This window comes from Leptopilina heterotoma, unplaced genomic scaffold (assembly GCF_015476425.1).
Source record: "Leptopilina heterotoma isolate Lh14 unplaced genomic scaffold, ASM1547642v1 Lhet_11, whole genome shotgun sequence".
In the NCBI taxonomy this organism is placed as follows: domain Eukaryota; kingdom Metazoa; phylum Arthropoda; class Insecta; order Hymenoptera; family Figitidae; genus Leptopilina; species Leptopilina heterotoma.
In genome coordinates, this window is record NW_025110829.1 from 4,628,908 (window position 1) to 4,651,834 (window position 22,927).

General features: G+C 30.6%; 1 protein-coding gene across 4 annotated transcripts in view; it reads right to left on the reverse strand.

Moving 5' to 3' along the window:
* Positions 1 to 1,499: 1,499 nt before the first annotated feature.
* The window catches only part of LOC122504403, a 361,846-nt gene continuing 340,418 nt past the window's right edge, over positions 1,500 to 22,927 (reverse strand). For all 4 annotated transcript variants that reach the window (XM_043615525.1, XM_043615520.1, XM_043615504.1 and 1 more), the window contains exons 4-6: positions 21,834 to 22,170; positions 16,072 to 16,737; positions 1,500 to 6,899 (exon numbers count right to left, since the gene is read on the reverse strand). In XM_043615525.1, coding sequence (XP_043471460.1) covers positions 6,348 to 6,899; positions 16,072 to 16,737; positions 21,834 to 22,170 — 1,555 coding nt within the window. In that variant the 3' untranslated portion in view covers positions 1,500 to 6,347. The remainder of the gene's footprint in view (positions 6,900 to 16,071; positions 16,738 to 21,833; positions 22,171 to 22,927) is intronic.

The window sequence follows — 22,927 nt, forward strand, 5'->3', positions numbered from 1 at the left end:
AGGCTCGGCTAGACTACGCCGAACAATCGTCTGAGTACTAAGCTAGTGGTGAACATCGGCACTACACTGGCATTTCCCATTGGGTGATAAAGGACTAAACTTTACAGAACAATTTTTTAACTCTCTTTGAATTTAATTTAATAAAAACTTATTATAAAGTAAATGTATATAAACTACAATTTATAAAATAAAGCACAAAATTACAGATTGAAGAAACCAAACATAAGAAATTAATTCATTGGTATAATTTATATAATTTTTCTCATATTTTGATTACTTAATTATGGGTAATTCTTGTAGTTCTTGTAATTTCCTGTGATCTTTGAGTCAATGTCAATGTTCCGATATATTTAATCGACCGTTTAGTAAAAGTTAAGACTTGGAACTTCTGTTCTTAACAAGACATAAAAAAAAGATCATAAATTCTCTATTACGATTCCAACTCGACGTTCATATAAACGTTTAAAACTTAATTAAAGTTAAAAAAAAATTAATTCAACTTGACTAAACTTCATCTCTTTTTTAAAGAAATTTTCATTGAAATTAGCGACTTTCACATGAAAAAGAATTTATCATTTTTGTGATTTTAATTGCAATCTCAGAAAAAATTAAAAACTGTTAATATTAAAACAATTAAAACATTTAAACAAGTAAAACTAATATTAAAATAATTAAAACTATCAACTTGAAAAAGCGAATTCTGTTCTGACAATTTTGAGAAATGAAATATAATTTACGAAATTTAGAATTACTTTATTTTTATAATAATTTAGAAATTAATAAATAAATTTTAATAACAAACACCCTAAAATAAATAATCTATAGGGGAACGTAGTCAGGGTTGGACCATCTTTTGAATTTTGTTTCTAACTTTTTAAAAAATATATATTTAGGCGATTGAGTTATATTTTTTGAAATATCTACAAAAGAGGGCCATTTTTGCCGAACATTGTAAATTGATTATTAACTAATACGAAGAAGCTATTCTGATAGATAAAAAATTGACGTTTTCAATTAAATAATTATAATTGATGATTAGTAATTAATTACTTAATTTATTTCTCTTTCATTCCAATGTTTTTGACATCAAAACCTCAAAAAAAATTTTTTGTTTTATAATTAACCACCGATAAGGAAAAAAATATTCTAGACTGAAGTGGAATATTTTTGTTTTAAGAGGATAAATTAAATGGATTTTTCTTGTAAAATTACTTTTTTCTAGATGTAGATAAATGAACTATTTTTGAAATGGAAAAAATTATTTAATTCTAAATAAATAAATAAATAAATAAAAACGAAAAAAAAAAAATAAATTAAGAAAATAAAAGAAACTGGACTGTTTAAATAATACTAATTTACTAATTTTTCCCTGAAAATAAAAAAATTTTTTAAAGCATTATTTACATTGGAAACTTTTGATTTAAAATGATAAATTGTATTATAATGAGAAGTGACAGGTTTACATTGTAAAAGGGTAAATAAATAAAAGTCATTTGACATTCGTTAGAAAATGAATTTATTTCTCTGTACCATATGTTCTATGTACAACTAACGGTACTTGATGAGTACGATGATGTTTGACGGGACAGAAACTTTATAATAGTTTAAAAAAAAACATTATGTTTAATATCGTTTGTAAAAATAGTCGTTAAATTACTTATAGCGTTTTTATATAGTAAAACTAAGCTCGTAAAAATGAAAAGATGAAAGTGAAAAAAAATGCGAATAGTATGTGATGAGTAAGAAAAGAGAAAGAAGTAAGGGAGGGAGAAAATTAAAACATACATAAGGGAACATAGAAACAGTAAAAATAAATAAGCAATGTCGTTGCGGTGATTGTGAGAAGTAGTTTTTTTTCATGTATATATAAGCTCTGTACAATTGTGTCATTATAAATATGTAGAATTTTTCATGGAAAAATGCTTTTGCAAATTTAATATAAAAAGAATGAAAAATGTCATGATGTTTACGATTGTCAAAAAAAAGTACAGAGCAAACTTATACACTTTCGAGCTTGTATACAAAAAGACAGGCATTCAAGACTCGGGGACAAGCTTCGACGTCTTACACTCAACAGACATTCCGAAAAAAAGAAAAAAAATTGAAGAAATCAACAATCGTACATTCTAGAAAGAAACAGTTATTCTCGTATTAAAAATAGACGTCTCAAAAAATACAATTTTTTTTCATAAGGTGTATTAGCACTTGTCCACGAGCCTCCTTAAAATTATTCATCGTAGTCCCATTAATTACGTTTACTTAATATTTTACTGATAAGGAATAATCTGTTTTTCGTTATACATATACGCATTAAGATATTATTTTATAGTTATGATTGGATCTTACATTCATATATATTAGCAATTTACATAGAGTTGTATTTTTTATATTCAACTCGATGAAAAGTGCGTCAGCTATTACCACTAAGAAAAAAAAATTCACAAAAATGTAAGAAAAATTGTCCTTTTTTTTAATTTTTGCCAATTTTCTTCGAGTTTAAAAATAAAGGAAATTTTTCTCACGTTTTTAATTTTTGTGCGCGCATTTCTTTTTTTAATATAAAAGTACGGGTATGCGCTCATACAAAGAAAAAAATACTACCACTTTTTTTTTCTTAATAAAATAAATTGCCAAACTTGCGTAATTGGTTCTACCCTCTCACCACAAGCAAGGTTGATTATACTACGTCAGCTTAGTTAGCGAAATTATTAACTTTATTCGTAGATAACAATCATAATTAAGTCATATTGCAAAATGCAACTTACTATATATATATATATTTATATATATAGTACGTAGGCACCTTTTGTGTTGACACGTAGGAACGTAACTACAAGGGCGAAAAAAAGAGAGCACACATTTGAAATTTATTTTGAAATTTTCTGCCCCAGCGTTCCTGCGAAATTTTCGAGTTTATAAACTCTAAAATCGCGCTACAAAAAAAATTATTATTATTATTATTATTATTATTTAAACTACGCTCACCGGATATTAAAATTAGCGTCAATGTTAATACTTAATACTGTGTTGACAATGAAACGTATTTCATATTCAAACACTAGGAGAGAAAAAAAATTTTAAAAAAACTATGCTTGCAAAAAACCACATCAAGACAAAAAAACAAAATTTTGAAATTCTGTTTTGACGAGTTTTTTATTTCTAAAAAAAAATAAACGATTCGATTTCGCAAAAAAAAATCAAGAATTGTTGTTCAATTTTGCTGAAATCTAGAGTCCTCCAAATTATATGCTTAATTGAATTTGATTTATCTAAAATTGCACGTAACCCGTACTTCTAACCTAATTTACTAATAACGTCGGTAGGCACTCTATTCGAATCCTAGATTACTTTTTTCTTCTTTTTCGTTACTGCTGCGCTTGTTAACTTAGTTCTAAAACGAACGTCATCCCAATTAAAATTCAATTTCGTCCATTATAACAAATCAGTCGTGTAGGATTTTCTCTCACTTTCACTAGAATGCCTTTTTCTTTTTAAATTAAAAAAAAAATAAAAAAATAAATTAATCGATAAAAATTTCAATTGAAAAGGGGATTTTTCAGAATTTTGAAAATTTTATCAATTTTGTAAATAATTATCAGTTTAGAATTTTTTTTATTCTAAATTAAATTAAATTTTTATTCTAAATTAAGTAAACTTTTATACTTTTAAAAATTAAATTAAGATTCGATCCCACTTAGAAAGATTCTTTGTCAATTTCGATAATAATGGCCTTTTGAATTCCATCTAATTTCGGATAGAATTCTGATTGATTTTAAGCTGGATTCCATTTGGAAAGATTTACGGGTAATTCATATAATAAGTGCCTTCTGAATTTCATCGAATTTTCTGTAGAATTTTGATTGGAAGCTGAATTTTCTCTCGAATTCCATTTGAAATTGAAAACTTTATTAAAAATCCGTTAGAAATAGAAATTAAATATTTTGGAATTCTTCTGGAATTTATTTGAATCTCAATGAAGATTCTTGAAATCTCAATAGAATCTCTTAAAATACAAGTGGAATTTGGGAATTGTGGTGGAATTGCTTAAAATTCGGATGAAATCGGATTGAAATTCTAAAGAAATTCTAATAGAATTTATCAAATTTCCGATGGAATTTAAAAATTTCTTCAGAATGTTTTGAAATTCTGATAGAGTCTCTTAATATTCCAGTAGAAGATTAAGTGATTAATTAATTAATTATTTCTTAATTACAATTATAATAAATAATAATTAATTAATTAAATTCCAATGGAATTTCTTAGATTCCCGATGTAATCTTTAAGGCTCTTAATGCAATAATAGAATTCTAAAGGAATCTCTTAGAATTCTTAGTAGAAAATTAACATTTCAATGGAATTTCTTGAATTCTCTTTGAAATAATTTAAAATCTCGATGGAACTTTAGAATCTTAAAGGAATTTCAAAATTTCGATGGAATCTTTTGAAATTTCTATGTAATATTTCGGGATTACAAAGAAATTTTAATATCCCAATGGAATTTCTGGAAACTCCGATTAAATCTCTTAAAAATTCTAACAGAATCTTAAAATTCTAATGGAATGTCTTGTATTTCCGATAGAATCATTTGGAATCCCAATGGGATTTTAAAATAAAATACCAATGGAATTTCTTGGATTCTAGATTGAATATCTTTGAATTTTAACGGAATCTTAGAATGCAAATGGAATTTCTTGAATTCTTGTAAAAGTTATTTGGATCCCAACAGAAACTTGGTATTCATATAACATCCTTTGGAGTCCCAAAAGAATTTTAATATTCCAATGTAATTTCATAATTTTCTGTTGGAATTTCTTGGAATACCAAAGGAATCTTAGAATTTTTATTGAATCTTCAAACCCCAATATAATCTTAGAAAGTAAATGGAATTTCTTTGATTTCTGTTGATATTTTTGTGAACTCGAATAAAATCTGTCAATTTTTCAAATTTCCTGATGGAATTCTCAATGGATTAATGGGATCTTGGAATTTTTATAGAATCTCTGGAGACACTTTCCGAATCCTCATTCCAAGTGGGACACAAAACAAGTAACGTCTAATGCAAAAGAATTTCATAATAATCACTGCAATAAAAAACCCCCGATGTTATTATCATCATCACCAATAAAACCAGTTATTCGAAATCATTTCAAACAATTAGTGATCCACTTTAACACGATCGAAAATAGGATTTAGTGATGAAAGAGTGAGAGAACCGAAAGCAAAATGTATTGAGAAGGAAAAAAAATGAAGTTAATTACTATATAATAAATTTGTTTGCGTGCTCTTGGAAAGAGTATGGAGAGAAATGAGAAAATCTTCGTTTGATTAGAGACGATAAATGATTTGACCTAAAAATTGTATGGCTATAAAAAAATTTTTTTCGCATGACATTTCTCGCTCTACTCTTTTGTTTGTTGTTTTTTTTGAAGATGCTATGTAGTATCCACGCTAGAAACGCTGGTTCAGATTGATAAGGTCACGTGCCGCAAATGTAAATTAACATGCCCAGTATAGAGGACGAGACGTGGCTAAGGTTAAGTCGAAGGGGATCCCGAGGTTACGCGGACCGTATGGTGAGATAACTATCGTCGATGTGAGCCAACAGTATAACCCCAACCTTACCCCCACGTCATCAAATCCCAGGGTTCACCAAAGCTTAGCTTAGAACCGAGACACCACAAGAGGTAATTAACCTTATGCCAACCCCTTTGGTGCAAGCATCCCCCGAAACTGAACTCTCCCCCCTCCCAATGCCACGTCGTGGTCCTGATATCCCACTTGGAGCATCTGCATAATCACGCTTGATTCCCAATGCTAATTAGAATCCGCGCTACGTAGCAAATACATGTCGACCTCCATCACCTCTCTGTTGCCGTGCCACGCCTCTCCTTGGCAAAGTCCAGAAAAAAACTCGCTTTCGCACGAGACCACAATTCTAAGCGGATTCCCAGTAATTTATTGTTACCGGAGCGAAGGGGGGAAGTTCTTTTCTCGTTTCGAATTCGACTTGGAAAATTCGACTCCAAGAGAGAGAGTGTCGCGTATTTTTGCGATTCAACTTAAACAAAAAATATATGAAGAGCAGCAGATGATAGAAGAGAGCGTAAAAATTCCCGATGGAATAGTTCGATATGAGCATCAAACTGCCAAAATCCCGTGAATATTTATTTTTATTGGTCGAGATTGAAAATATATTTTTTGTGTTTTAAAAATATATTCTTGTTTTAAATATATTTAAATTATTTAAAATAATTTATTTTAAATATATTTTTGTTTTAAAAATATTTTTTTCTGTATTGAAAATATATTTTTTTGGGGGGTGGCAGGAGTTTTCTAATTTTTTTCCTTTAAAAGCGTCGCGAGTAGCCGGCGTCGTATAATTTGCAGAGACTGTCAGCGCGACCTGAATGCATACCGGGCACGGAAACAGAAACCGAAAGTGCTTCTTGATGTTTTAAAATTTGCCGCCTGCGTTGCCAGGTGAATGTCCACGCTGCAATGATGGCAATTTGTGCGACTAGGAATACAGTTCCGGCTACAATTGCTTCGCCCAAATTAATGCAACTTCCCATAAAGCCACTTGTGATGTCATCATCACTTTCGATGAAATTACTGTCGCGCGTTGAATTCAAGTTTGATGATCTACCATCGCGTTCGAAGCCAAATTTATCGGTGATTTGAATTGATTGAACTAGGAGAAGATCTTCGCGTGCTTCTGATGATGATGTTGAACGACGACGACGACGACCGTAGGATATTACTGATCGTACACTCCCAGTGGATTCTTCGGCGTCACATTGAACTGGTTCGCAAGTTGGCATGCATGGAGTGACCAATGCGCGGAATTGCACCATCTCTGAACTTGGGAATTTGAAGGCGTCAAAGTGCGAGAGGAGAGTCTGAAACAAAAAAAAACGTTTTCATTGTTAAATTTAGATTGTTCAGATATAATCGTTTAATTATAATTAAAAAATCCATAAAGGCGGATTTAATAAGGCGAACAATTTTTTAAAAGTTGACGTATACGTCAATTAAACTCTGGGACTTTTGGGGTCACTCACACTGAGAAAAGTGGATATTAAAAATCTTAATATACTACTATACTACACTGAACAAAATATATTTATGGTACTGCCAAAAATATGGCAAATTCTCACATATTATATTGGTGGATATGGAACAGCCATACGCAGTGTAGGACAGCCATATGTATGTGAGAGACATAGTAATATGTATGTGAAGAACACCAATACTGTATTTTAAGAACAGCAATACGAGTATGACAAAATCGACAATATCATTTTTTTCAGTGTAGATATTAAGAAAAGATACTAATGCATATCATCTAGATGTTATGGTTTAATATCTCAGATGTTAAAAAGTATAATCTGTAAATGTGAGGTTATGTTTGAACAAGTATTTTTCCAATATATGTAGATATTGGCTGTTTTCGGCACTCGCCCCGAGTTAACTCCGTGTTAATAGTGATTGGTTAGACCAACAGAATGTTTTTGATGATTGGATAATATTTAACTCGGGGTTAACCCTGGGTGAGTGCCGAAAACAGCCATTAAATTTGAAAATGTAAGATGTTTACATATTTCACTGTCACAGATATTGACCATTAATATCTAGATAATAAAGCTTAATATCCATTTTTCTCAGTGCAATCCAAATTGAATATTGGGTCGTTATATTGAAACCCCAATTTTGTAATCAAATTTCTATTCAGCACTTATAAAAAGCCCTGAATAATAAGTTTCAGGCCAATCTGTCTCCAGTTTCTAAAAGAATGTAAATTCTAAATTGAATTCTATTTCTGGTTCAGTTTATTTTTAAGTAGAAATAAATTTAAATTTTATAAATTCATTCCCACTGAAAATCAATAAAATTCCTAAGAAATCAATAAAAATTAGGTCTTATATTTTGTTCAAATATTGTATATTTCTTGTACATCTTTTGCAACAGACGCAATTTATCGTATACAGCAACGATAACCAGTGTGATTTCTCTTTTTATTTCGAGTATTTTCTCTTGTCAATACAATCATAAATGTCAGGCGAGTTTCTCAACAAGAGTCATTGAACCAAAAGAAGTAAGTATTAATCCGTGTTATTAGATTTTTCCCCGCTAATGTGGAAAATTGGACTTTCCACTCGAGAAGCCGAGCTTGAGTATACCCCCAGGAGTCATTCGATTAGAAACGCATATTCGATATATTGAAAAGCAAAGAAAAAAATATCTTGAATTTGCACCGCCTAGAAAACGAATTCAAATTGAATCGTTTATTACAAAATATTAATAAAACTCATCATAAATAAAAATTTAACTGACAACGATTTTAAGATAATTTTAATATTTTCTAGTTCAGTTTAGTCTCTTGACAGTCCTTGCCTCATGTACCACCTTTGTCACAAAAAATTAATGTAATTCGATTTGAGTATCAGTGGTCTTGTATTTATTGAATATCATAGGGTTTATACTCTCTAAATTTGAATCAGCGAAAAGTCGCTGATTCACCAGCCCAGAGTATGCAGCTGATTCAATCAGCGTATATACGCTGGAAAATCAGTGCATATACGCTGTTTCATCAGTGTATATACGCTATTTCATCAGCTGCATACTCTGGGCTGGTGAATCAGCGACTTTTCGCTGATTCAAATTTAGAGAGTAGAGTCGTTGATTTCGAGGTTTGTATTAGATTTACAATATTCAAAATGGTGGATCCAATATGACGATCAAAAATATTAAAGCTCACCGCATTCACTTGTAACTTTTTACTTGCAAGTTTTTAATAATTGTTAACTGAGAATTTCTCTCTTTTTCGAACCTGCAGTTATGAATTTAACACCTCCAAGTAATTAGTTTTTATTGAAAAGCATGAATTTTAAAAATTTTATTATATATTGAGCAGCTATGTATATTAGGGTGTCCGTTATTTCCCAAGTTAGCTATTTTCATTTGGGTATCGTCAAAATCGTTTCTTTTTGACCTAAAAACAATTCTAGAAACTAGAAAAAAATTTTACGATGCCGTTTAACCCTGCCTAAATAACAATACTTTTCCTATTTAATTAACATGGGATTTTTGCACTTTTTAGAAAATAATTTTTATTTCGTTTTTAATACTCTTTGACTAACCAACAATGCTTGATTTTGCTTCTATTATGATTCCTTTAGACAGTGAAATTTTCATATTATCGCGAAAAATTTATTACACAAGTTTTAAAAAGGTCAATTTCATTTTTATTGATTTTTCTGATTATTTTGCTAAATCTACTTAATAATTCATTTTTATTCGGTATTTCATTGAAAGTTTCTTGTTTTATGCATCCAATTGGACCATAACAATAATTTCAATTCACAAACTATCCAAGAATCACACAGTAGACTAAATCCATTTCAAATCAGGCAGGTCGACTAACTTTATGTTATAGAAAAAAAATTGTTTTGCTTGTCATTTTTTTTCTTTTAAGTATAATTTAATTTTCTTTCTTGGGTTTTGTAGATGGTCTTGTCCTCTTCACAATCCAGTTTGAAATTTGAAAAAATATTTAAAATTATAAAAAAAGGGGATGATTTTCTGAAAATAAATAAGATCAATTTTTTCAAAAACACCACCTTTTTTGTTATCAAATTTTTACAACAAATTCTTAAAATAATAATGAACACTTCCTATGAATTTCAATCGGGCTAAACCATTCTGTCAATCAAGAGAATTTGTTTTTAAATATTTATTTTTGCAAATTTCCAAATTGTTAACTTGCATTTTTAAAAACAAATAAATCGTTATAACATTGTTGACGTAAACGTTAACAATTTGAAAATTTTTCAAAAAAAAATCTCCTGATTGACAGAATGGTTTAGCCTGCTTGAAATTCATAGGAAATGTTCATAATTATTTTAAGAATTTGTAGTAAAAATTTGATAACAAAACTGCCGTCCAAAAGAAAAAGATACATAAGCGACATTACCATCAATCCGAGAAAATCAAAGAAAATTTTTTGCCTCCGGAACTATAATTCAAATTAACTTTTTTAAAAAAATTTTTGATCAATATTTAATAAAAAAATATTCTGCTTCTCATTATGTAAAAAAAAATTAATTTTTTAAACAATTTCTATTGTAAAATGGACATACGGGTTTCTAGTAGTGATAAATACAGACGAATAAAAGCACAAAGTCGCTTATGTTTTATTTCTCGGTAAACTTACTCGAGCTGAGCGGTGTCGTCCAGAGGAAAAAGATACATAAGCGACTTAATATAAAAGAACTAAGCCTGTGTAGTACAATTATCGCTTCTTTTCTTCTGTAAACTCGACTCACTGTCAGACCATTTTACAGAGGAAAAAGATACATAAAGACAGTCGAAAGAAAGTCGCTTCTTTTAGTCTGTAAAGTCAGCTCACTCTCAGGCTCCTTTACCGAGTAAGAATATACATAAGCGACTTTGTGTATCATTTTGTCCTGTAAGTTGGTGACGTATGCAGCGTCGTTTACCAAAATATGAACCCACAAAGTGTTTTATGTATCTTTTAACTCTGTATTTCGTCACTTTTTCCATTTTTGTCATTTTTAAACAATCTTTTTTTGCAATAAATAATTAAATATTTTAATTCTTTTTTACACAGTTAAATGCAGCTTTTTTTGTGAATCTAATGATACCAAAAACTCAATTTTTTCAAAAATGTCGCTTATGTATCTTTTTCCTCTGGACGGCAGAAAAAAGGTGGTGTTTTTGAGAAAATTGATCTTATTTATTTTCAGAAAATCATCCCCTATTTTTATCATTTTTAATATTTTTTCAAATTTCAAACTGGATTGTGAAGAGGACAAGACCATCTACAAAACCCAAGAAAGAAAATTAAATTATACTTAAAAGAAAAAAAATGACCAGCAAAACAATTTTTTTTCTATAACATAAAGTTAGTCGACCTGCCTGATTTGAAATGGATTTAGTCTACTGTGTGATTCTTGGAAAGTTTATGAATTGAAATTATTGTTATGGTCCAATTGGATGCATAAAACAAGAAACTTTCAATGAAATACCGAATAAAAATGAATTATTAAGTAGATTTAGCAAAATAATCAGAAAAAACAATAAAAATGAAATTGACCTTTTTAAAACTTGTGTAATAAATTTTTCGCGATAATATGAAAATTTCACTGTCTAAAGGAATCATAATAGAAGCAAAATCAAGCATTGTTGGTTAGTCAAAGAGTATTAAAAACAAAATAAAAATTATTTTCTAAAAAGTGCAAAAATCCCATGTTAATTAAATGGGAAAAGTATTGTTATTTAGGCAGGGTTAAACAGCATCGTAAAATTTTTTTCTAGTTTCTAGAATTGTTTTTAGGTCAAAAAGAAACGATTTTGACGATACCCAAATGAAAATAGCTAACTTGTGAAATAACGGACACCCTAATGTATATTGAAACAAAAATTTTCAATTTTTTAGTTCCGGAAAATTTACATTTATCAACTTAAAAAACATCTTAAATAACGAGATTCAAGCGATACTGGTTAATTTAAAATTTTTTTTTCTATATATTAAATTCGACATATTTAAGTTTTCATATCTGACTTTAAATTCGAATTCAGTAAATCCAAAAATCCCTTAATAGATATTTTCAGACAAATAAGTCAACTTTTAACAAATTTTGTGGTCATAGTAGTTCCACCATTTTAAGTTTTTAAATTCTGTTAGGATATTACATATACAAACTCTCGCCTTCAAAAAAATTTAATTTAATTATATTTAATGTATTTGAGGTTGGTGAATTTGATTTTTTTTTCATCAGAATTAATAAATTCAAAATGGCGGATTCAAATGTCGAACATTTTTTTTTTAAATTTTAATGTATTTTTCCATAAATGTATACTCGAGAGTCTTTAAAGTCACTGAATACAAATTTAATATAAGATTTTTTTACAAAATTAAAAATAGCAAATCGAATTGGGTTTACATATTTAAAGCACATTTTAAAATTGTTTAATTCGACATCAATTTTCAATTCAACAACTGTAAAAACTCCTGACTAATAAGTTTCTGGCAAATGTGGTTAATTTTTTAAATTGTTGTTCACCATATTGGATCCGACATTTTGAATTTTTCTAATCTGATAACAAAGCTGGATTCAGCTTCTTCAAAATCCCCCGAGTTACTAATTTTCACCAAAACGAATCAATTTTAAAATTTCTCCTCATACTGAGTTGTCATATTGGATTCGCCACTTTGTATTTTGTAAATCCGACATAAAATTTAGATTCAAACCGAATTGGGTTTAGTATTTTTTATTTATCGTGGACATATGTGGACCATGACACAATATTTTTTGGAAACTTTTTGTTTCAATCAATTTTATCTAGAAAATAATTTTTACTTTCTACAAAAGGGTGAAACTAGAATGATTACATTAAAAAATTAATGTCGATTGGAGGGGGAAGCAGGCAACAAGAATAGAAACGAGGAGACGAAAAATAAGGGGTAACGTCTCTCTAAACTCACGTTCTTTGAACTGACATTTTAACAAGAAGAATTCTTCGTGTACCGCCTTAAGGAAATTAGAATTCGACGGGTAAAAAAAGGAAAGAAAAAACCGGGCAAGTGCGAGTTTCACTCGCACTGAAATGGCGGGTTCCATACACTAATATTTAGATCATTTGGTACCAAAAAAAGTTATTCCAAAAAAAAATTTTTTTAAATTAAAAAAAAATTTTTTAAAAAGTTTCTTAAATAAATTTTTTGTCGTCAGACTGTAATAATATACTAGTATACCAATTTTCAGCTCATTAGGTTAAATAATGTAAAAGTTAGGGAAAAAAAAATTTTTTCATTAAATTTTTTAGTTTTTCCTTGACAACGCTACCATCAACTCCAATCACATTCGCTACATTTTTCCTGTAATCTACGAGTGAAAATACATATCTGGACCAAATTTGAGCTCTTTCGGTCAAATAGTTTAGCCGCAAGGGGGGGACATGATTTGGCTACGGACGCAAGAGTCTCACCAATAGGATTCCGTCGGTCCACCAACGGTGTACGGAACCCTAAAAATGAACTGAAAAAAAAATTGTAAAGAAGAATGGAGATGCACATTTTCCCCATCGCACCGGTGAGTTGCACTACTTGATAAAATGTCTCGAGGTCGAGTGATATACTGCAACGGTACAATGAAGGGAGGCACAATATCGCTTCATTAACAACTAATACCATAGACACAAGTACGTGGTAAACCTAACATCGTCGATCTGGTTAGTTTGTTGTGCGGAAGAGTGTGCTATATAGTATAGAGTGGTGTATTCGTTTCTCAAGCTTGCAAGACGGTGAAACGAACGACGCGTTTAATTAACACCTCGCCTCAACTCACGCGTACTCTGTAATTACCGTTCCTGTACTATTCAAGCAGTACCGTTTGGAATAAGAGAATGCGCCTTACTATATACAGTTTTATCTTTCAGTAATTGCATTTTCTGTAATTGCCAAGTGTTACTTTTAACAAACGATGACGAAATCCTATAACAGTTCATTGCACAATGAAAAGCCCTCCACTCATTCCTTTATTCCAATTTCCCTTTTACGTTCATAATAATTATTGCATCCAATTTCCCCCTTTTGTCATTACTCTTATTTCTTCAGCGCTAAAAGCTACTTTTCAAATGTTGTTGATTTCATTTTTCAAAAGGAAGCAAACGGTGTTGAATGAAAATCTGATAAACGTCTCACGTGTAGCATTTGAACGTTAGTTAACTCCAGTCTAGACATAAAGCCAACGACGTCGATCGACGTGGATAGAAAAACATGGGGGATTACAGAGCGGATTACGAAGAAGGTTGTCAGGACATGTGTATTTGAGTTTGCAATAAAACAGATTCTTGCGAGTTCATCGACCATCTTACATATGTCAATTGAGGGTAAGGAAAATTATTTTCATCAATATCAATTTGAAAATTAAATTTCAGGGATGGTAAATGGGTTGTTTTTTTCTATTTTTGTTGTGTGGTAACAGTGATAAAATGTCGGGTTACCTTAGTGTGTTATATGGCTGTAGGAAGCTGCGCTTGTCGATCGGCAGGTTCAATGAAATACGCGCGAGTGCACGACGGAAACATAAATTCGCAAGGGCGTTTACCAAGCTAGGAGAGGTATCGACTTCCTGCTGCTACTGCTCGAAAAGTTGATTTTATTAAGCGGCGGAAAAGAAAAACGAGTCCGTCTCTAACGGCTCTTCTAGGCCAAGGAATTTACCCAAAAGACGCTCGAATTGCGTATGTTCATCACGTATTGCACGCCGGAGGGCAACGTTTCTTAGACCGGTTTTTCTTTATTTTTTTTTCTTGAATGAAATTGGAAACATTTTTCAAAGACGCGTCTTACGTGTTCTCCAACGGTCTTCAAAAGATCACTGAAATCTGAAGCATAAATCCTTTCTATCTTGTGTATGGAAAATGGCTCAATTAAGTCGCAGACCAAGTTTGTCTGTGTAAATATAGATCTCTTTTTCTTTTATCTCTTTTTGTCTATTAAATTTTTTCCTCTTTTAATAAATTCTAGCGTGTACGTACACCTGAAAAAAGTGACCTACAGGAGCACGCTCTGGCAAGTAAAACGCTGCAGTTCTGAATCTGGCGTCATCAAGCAATCGTAAAGAAAACGTTACGAATTGGCACGCCACTAGTCTTCTGAATACTTTCTTAAAACCTCCGCATTCTAAACTCGAGTGCCGCGTTGGCTTGTGTAATCTGCTTTCGATGCATTTTTATTTTCGAAAATTCCCGCCATGCTCAGAGGGCAGGAAGGCGCCACCAGAGCGCGCGTGAGACTAACATGACCTACTTTTTTCAGAAGTTCATTGGATTTTTAGAACATTATTAGTATGTTTACTTATCATCGCCAAGACCAAAATTTTAGTTTCTAGAAAAATAAGTATGTAATACAAATGTGGGGTAAGTTAGAAACCTTTACTACTGAGAAAGTAGCCGGAGTATTTAATGGCCCCACAGTGGCCGTTAGATTACGTGGTGATGGTTACCATAGCAACTGTCGCTATGGTAATGGTTTCCATAGCAACCATTACTATGATAATGGTTACCATAGCAACTGGTTCCATAGTAACCGTTGCTATGACAATGGGTACCATGAAAATTGTTTTCATACCAACCGTTAAACAGATTTTACTACCTATATTTAATTTATTTCTTGGTTAATTGTTGCTATCTGATTGACCAATTCACAGTTTCTCTGAGGATTTTAGCTAAAGAATAAATCAGCTTTAAGAATCAGCACAAGTAAAGCAAAGAGAAAAAAAGAAAATAATATCTTGAAGTGAAAGGCAATTATTTATTTTATGACTCAGATTTGACTGAACTATTGTTCTTTTTTTGTTGCAATTATGTATAATTATAATTGAAAAATTGATTAAATATTGCCAAGAGGTAAGTAGAAGATGTAGGAATAAGTAGCGATTTGTCCTTTTTCTCTCCCTCTCCACCCTTTCTGGTATGTGAATAATTTTCTATAATAATTATCGAGTCCTGTCATCATGTATCATCATGAAAGAAGGAAGGAGCGAGTTTTGTTGCGTAGCGTCGTCGTCGTCGTTCGACCTGTTACGCAGAGTAAATTACTAGACCTCTCTTCTTCAATTACCCACCACCATCATCGTCGTAAAATCTGCCAACATGATTGATTAGCATGAGACGGCCAATCGTTAACTCAACAATTTTTCCTTTAAGTACCATACAACGTTGCCTTTGCGCACGTGTCAGGTGCTATCGACATGTATCGTGTTATACCGTCGCTTGAGGTGCTATCACCAAGTCACGCATTCAATTATTAAATATTGCCTCAGTAACAAAAAAAATATATAATCCAATTTCCATTAGCCTCGATTTTTTTTAATATTCAATAATAAAAGCGCATTTGTTTTTCACTTTCAATTATTCAAATTTTTAATTTCACTGACTGAGATTAAAATTTGCAGAATCACGTAGGGAGTATGACCCATAAATTCTTCTCATTTGTCACTTAAAACTAATTAGTATAAAAATAGAGAATCGAAAAAATGTTACCTTGCCAGTGTTGCTAGATTTGTAGAGTGGTCCCATGATGACCTGATCCGTAGGACATCCACGATAGTCAATAAGAACAATTTCACTGTTATCGACGGTATCTAAAGCGACCAATTGACGAACAAATATTTCATACGGACTCTGGGGATCGAGAATTTCGAATTTTAGTGCTAAAGGGTCACCAACTTCGGCCGAATTGACACCATCTTTTCCACTGCGATCTGTTATTCTCATGGCAACATTTGGTGAATCAACAATAACTTCCTCGTATAATGATGGAGTGACTTCGCCATGAACACCTAAATCAACTTCATTCGAGACAGTTTTATTACTCAAGTCATATTTGCAAGTAACAGCTAGACCCAGATCCGACCTCGTGATAATAGTGTCGTGATGCTGAATAACCACATCGTTAAGATATCGACCCAAACCCTGATGCTTTACATTGCACTCGAGATCGTCATACGCCATTCGTAACTCGAATTCCAAAACTCCCTTCACGTCCTTCATGCATGAATTTGGTGAACCCTTTGCGTATACCTTGCCATTAAACAGTTTACTCGTCTGTATCCTTGTCACCATATCTCCAGCCAGACAGTCAATTGTCACGTTGTAGCATGAACTCAACTCGTATGTTGATGCCTCTGGCACTTCTAGGTAGGGTTCCTGAAATGTTACATCGAACACAAAAATTTTTAATTAAACTTTTGAAAGTGTCATGAAGTTTTGGAAATATCGATTAAAAGAGAGAGAGAGAGAGAGAGAGAGAGAAATAGATACAGGTAGAGAGAGACTATTGAGTTGAATACTTTTGAAAAAAATAAAATAAACGGAAGATTTCGAATATTTTTTCCGTCATATTGGATTAATCTTTTTAAAATTTTTCAAATTGGACTTTATATTCGTAATTAGTGACCTCAAAAACCGAAAGATATAAAATTTTATGTAATTTTGATTAAAATTACTTTTCCTTTACACTATATTGGATATACCATTTTAAATGTTATAGATTTTAATTTGTATTTTTAATCAACGACCTCAAAAGCTCGGGAATGGACAGTTTTCTGGATTTTATAGAAAATACAAATTTTTATATAGTTTTTTTACTATTCGTAAACTGTCATGCGTCTTCATTAAAATAAAAATTCCCCTATACGCCATTTTGGATCCGCCATTTTCAATTCTAGTATTAAATTATAAACATAATCAGTATTAAGTTTCTCAGATTCGATACTAAAACTAACAATAAAAATTCCAGAAATTTCTACAGTTTTTGGCTCTAAAAAGAAAGAATAAAGAATTTTTCAAAAAATTGCTCGACAGATTATAATCATACGTCTCTTTTTCTTCTTTTTTTTGTCTTTTTATCCCACTTTCATGAATACGTGTGTGTTCCTTCATTATCTTCTTTTCTATACATAGTGAAATCCCCCTCTGAAATACGCGACAACGAGGTTTCAACAGGTTGGCGAGAACAAGATTTTCTCTTTTGTTCTTTTGCAGGCGCTACAAAGGCGACCCTAGTGAATGTTCGAACTGCACTTGCAGAAGGGTGTTGTGGGGGTTGTAGGAGGGTTGATACGGAAAACGTGTGCAATAGAAACTCGATTTCGGACCAAAAATACCACTTTAGACGCAATGCACTTTAAATGCATTTTAATTTTAATCTACTTTCACATCATGACTGTAATCAAATTTATCATCATCGATCGTTTTTGCAACATTTTCGGCAAACTAATTTTACGTTTTGATAAACATATAAACACTGATTATGTATATTGCTTTATATTAATTATCGATGGATTACAAAATTGGAAAGTCTTTTTTATAGATTTTGGTTTGTTACTATTTTAACAAGAATAGTATTTTTACGTTATATACTTGCAAGTTAGTTATAACTTCAATTAGTATTAGTTGTAATTAATTATGTCTCCACAATTTAAATGTTACAAATGGCAATTGCAGTCTCTTATCAATCTCATATTTAAAGACGAGAATAAGTACTAACTTCAATTAGTAATTGCGTTATTTAAAAATAATTTTAGCAAGTAGTCAGTGATTTTTATTTGATTAATAGAATTTACTGAATTTAGTTTAGTAAGAATAGCTGGTGCAGAGTTGGCACAAAAATTGTACTATATTTTTCCCTGACATTTCTCTGATTTCCAGACAAAATTTTGACATTTACCCTGACCGTAAAAAATATTCTGACTCACTCTAAAAATGTTTAGATACTGAAAAATAACTAAAATTCTTCTTTAAATTAATTATTTACAATAATTTAAAAAAAATTGTTTGAGAATATTCAAATCCATTTGTTTACAATTCAATTTAACAAAATTTCGATTATTTGAAAATTCTTCAAAAATATATATATTAGAAAATAAAAACTTCAAATAATAAACAAAAAATTTCACATAAACTTTTCAAAAAAATTGATTCTACAGAATTGATAGTAAAAAGTATGAAACATTCAAATTTTTAAAAATTTTAATTTGAAACCTTCTCAAAATTCAATTATTTCTAAAAGTTTATGCTATAACGCTTTTAAGGGGAGGGACCGGTGAAATTTCAACCCATCGATAATTACGTTTTTAAAAAGGGACAATTTTTTTTCTGGCATTATTTATGATCTAAGTTTATTCTATATTAGTTAAAATAAAAAAAAAAATTTTCAGACATTTTGAAAATTTTATTTTTTGAAAAAATTGAAATTTTTTAAAATTGATACGATTGATTATTCAGAATTGTAAGAAAAGCCTACAAAAAATTTGGCAACGAAAAATAATAAAAAATGTGTAAGTAGTTGGATTTTTTAAAAGCTACACTGAGAAAACTGGAGTATTGGACTAAACATCTGGAGGGACAAATCGTTGATATTTGAGAGTTAGCTATTGGATACCAATCTAAATGTTCAAATACACCATTGACAGATATTCGTGCCATTTCTCTTGGAGGAAAAATGAGTTTATAACAGAGGGATAAATTAACCATCTTGAGAAATCCCTTCCTTATCCGGCGCGAAATGAATAAATATGGCAACCTAACCCCCAAAATTAAATACATAAAATGTCAGAAAAATAATTTCGCGCGCATCAGATCGTACACATTTTCTGCGCAACTTTTAACCCTCAGATATAATGGGAGAGAATATACAAGTAGATTTCCATTATCAATTCAAAATTTATTTTAGAAGGACTATTTAACTCTCTTCATAAGCAAAGGAAACATACACTTTTTGAACCTCTGAATTTGACTCTCCAGTTTTCTCAGTGTACTAGTAAAATTTGAGCCAATCAAAAATTACCATTTTTAGGGGTATCCAAATTTTTTTCCAATTTTTCAGTACCTAAAATCATATTACACTATAGAAAATTAATAAAAGTAATTTTTAACTGATTTACAATTTTTTTTTATTTTTCAAAAAATTTGATTTTTCGAAAAAATTAAAATTTTTGAAAATCCGTACAATTGATTGTTTAGAATTATGAAATAAGTATATAAAAAAATCGGCAAAAAATATTAATAAAAATTACAAGAGTAGTTCAAATTTTTATTTTTTGAAAATTTTGATATTTATTTAAAAAGTTTTTAACTAATTAAAGTTTTTTTTAATTTTTCGAAGCATATTATAATTTAAAATACAAAAATTTGTTAGAAAAAATATTAACCATCCATAAACAACAAAAATTTAAATGAGTTGAAATTTCACCGGTTCCTCCCCTTAATATTCTATTATTATCTAAAATTTTAACTAAAATTCATTTTTAAATCAATTTTTATTAGAAGATTTTACGAGAATTCAATTATTTAAGTATAAAAATAAATAATTTATTGAATAATTGAACGTTTCTTAAAATTGAATTCTCATAAAGAGTTTTATCAACAAATTTTTAATTAAATAATTAAATTACTTCCTCATAGAGGAAGTATTCTGCCGTCCTGATTTAAAAACACCATATCTACACTTTTTATCAAAAATGAGTTTTTTATAAAACAAAAAAAAAAGACGAATTTTTCTATGCTAATTAGAATTATTAATCTTAATTAATTTTCGAGTTAATTAGGAGTTAATTTTACTAAAAAGCACTATCTACATCGATTTCCGACTAATCCTGATGTCAAGTGGCCTAACTACAGGCCTAACTACAGTTTATGAGGATTTCAGGTCGTTTGACCAGTGATTTCCTGATGAACAAGGCCTATCTACGTAGTTATGGTTTTTTTAGATCAGGAACTCGAGCTTTGTAGAGGCTACTTTCCTGATGGACTTGAGCTGTTTCTCCATGTTAAAAAGCATATCTGCGTAGATATGCTTTTTAGTAAGGATTCGCCGCGATTTTTCACTTTATTAATTAGCACATTTACAGTTTTGCATGTTTGCAATGAAAAATTGAAAGTTTTTTTTTGCATAATAAAATTCAGCGTACCCGAATTACTCAAGAAGCATCACTACCTTTTGAAAAAACATTATGTTAAAGAAAGTATAAATAAAAACGTATTTTGTCAAATATCTCGAAACAACCCAAAATGTAGATATGGTGTTTTTAAATCAGGACGGCAGTATTGTAATACCAAAATTTTTCGATTTCGATTTTTTGACATATCTTTATGTTATTTGACCTCAGGAGTTCAAAAATGACATTTTTAAAAAATGTCATTCCGTATGTGTGTGTGAGTGTGTGTGTGTAAACATCACATTTACATAAATATCTCGAAATCATGAATTTTTTTCATCATGACTTTGAAATACTCTTGAACAATATTTTTAATGCCCAGAATTAGTTTTATAAAATTTTAGTAAAAAATTAATAGTAATAATTAATAGTATTTGAATTTCTATTCTATTTCGATAAATAATATGAACCACAGACATATAATCAAATAGAAAAAGATTGACCACCTAAAATTCTGAAACATCAAAAGAAAAGAGTCATATAGACGAAGCTATCAAAGAATTTGCACGAATTGAAGCAGAAATAATGACATTGAAAAAATTATTTTCTTAAAGTAAGTCGAACTTTTGTCTTAATAAAACTTTTACAATGTTTCTTGAACAAAAAGTTAAAAAAAAAATTTGTAAACGTAAAATATTGTTTTTTCAGTAAAAAACAGTTTTTTCCTTCAAATCGTTGATGACAAACGTTGTGAACTTCACCCACGTCATTTATAAGTGTTATCAAATTAAACTTAAGCAGTGCATTTTTTGTAACCTCTTATTATGTCTATTCTTAAAACCTGGAAATGTCAAGGAGATTTTTTTTAGATTAGTTGTAGACATCCTGCACTTTCCCTGACTTCCCTGACCTGTGTCAACCTGTGAGTTTAGTTAGATTAAAATTTATTTCACTTTTGATGGATTTGGATTTATAAGGATGTGATTTCTTTACTATTAAACAGCAACAGATGTTTCCCTCATAATTAATAATTAATGGTAACCGTTAGAATATGATTTGTAAATAAACGCTATACGGTATTTTGACGCAGCAATCGTTATCAATGAAGTTATAAAAGAATTTTGCATAAAAGTAATCTACATAGCGCGGATCTAGACTTGAATTATGGATGATGTGATGCACTTTTAATAGTTGGGACTTTACTGAAATCGCGGAAGTTGAAGCCCTGGTATTTTAAAATCAGAACGGAGAATCTTGGAGAACGTATACAATCAAAGAAGAAGGAGAAAAAGAAAAAGAAGAAGAAGTTGAAGAAGTTAAAATAGAATATAGAAAGAGAGAGAAGAGTTGTTTCCGGATACCAACCTGAATGTCGGAGAGGGTTGCTCTTGAATGGTGACTGAGACGACACACCATATCGCCGGTATCACCATAATCGTACGAGTGACAGCGGAATGGTGAACTCAAGCACAGGTCACGACACTCATCAATGTTTGTAACGTCTTGATGGACCGAGTCAACAGTCTTGAGAATGCGACCTGTAATTTTCTTGAAATCGCACAATTTTGACGGTTCGTTCACACAATGATTTTCCAAGTAATCAACTCCTTTTGCCACTTCTAATGCATCAGATCCGGCAACTGTTAATCTATCCATGTCCGAGAGTTCACACTCTTTCGTTGCGTTCACATAGTTTGCTGATCTGGAAAAAGCAAAAAAACGAGAAACAATTACACATTTGAATTCTTATTGCCAACCGGATATATTAAAGAGATAAAGAAGAAGTAGAAAAACTGGTATGGAAAGAATAGACACGCACATCCTTTACGAAAAATTGGAATTATCATTTATTATGTGTCACTTCTTTTATCTCTCTCTATTTAATTCTGAAATTGTCCCTCCATTTCTCTTTCAACTTTTTTTCTACCTTTCCTGTTCGTCTCTCCTGTAATTGTTAAGATTCCTCTATTATTCCTCTACTGTAATCTCTTGATTATAGGAATGAATCTTCCTTTTTGTCAAGGGTCGATTAATCTTTTAAAAATGATAGAGAATAGGACATTTTGGACGCATTTGAAAAATGATGAGACTAGAATTTTAACGTGTGGAACAATTTAATTAAACTGATTAATTATTCGCGAATGAAATTCTCAGAGGTGTGCGGAAAATAATAAATATTCGAATTTGTATCTGTTGGAGTTCTTTTTTAGATGAAAAAAAGTAATTAGCGTATGTAAGAAATTTGCGAATGTAAAATCAAAAATAATTCCATCAATGTTGACACTAATTGCAGAAAGTACTGATTAAAGATAATAATCAGTAATATCTTCTATCGGAGACATTCACAATCAGTTATAACTTTAATGTTTCTTAGCTTCAAATATTCGTATTTTGAAACAGTGATATTCTTCGTTCGATACTGACTCGAAACAGACTAAAGTAACTGATTGTCGGTAAAT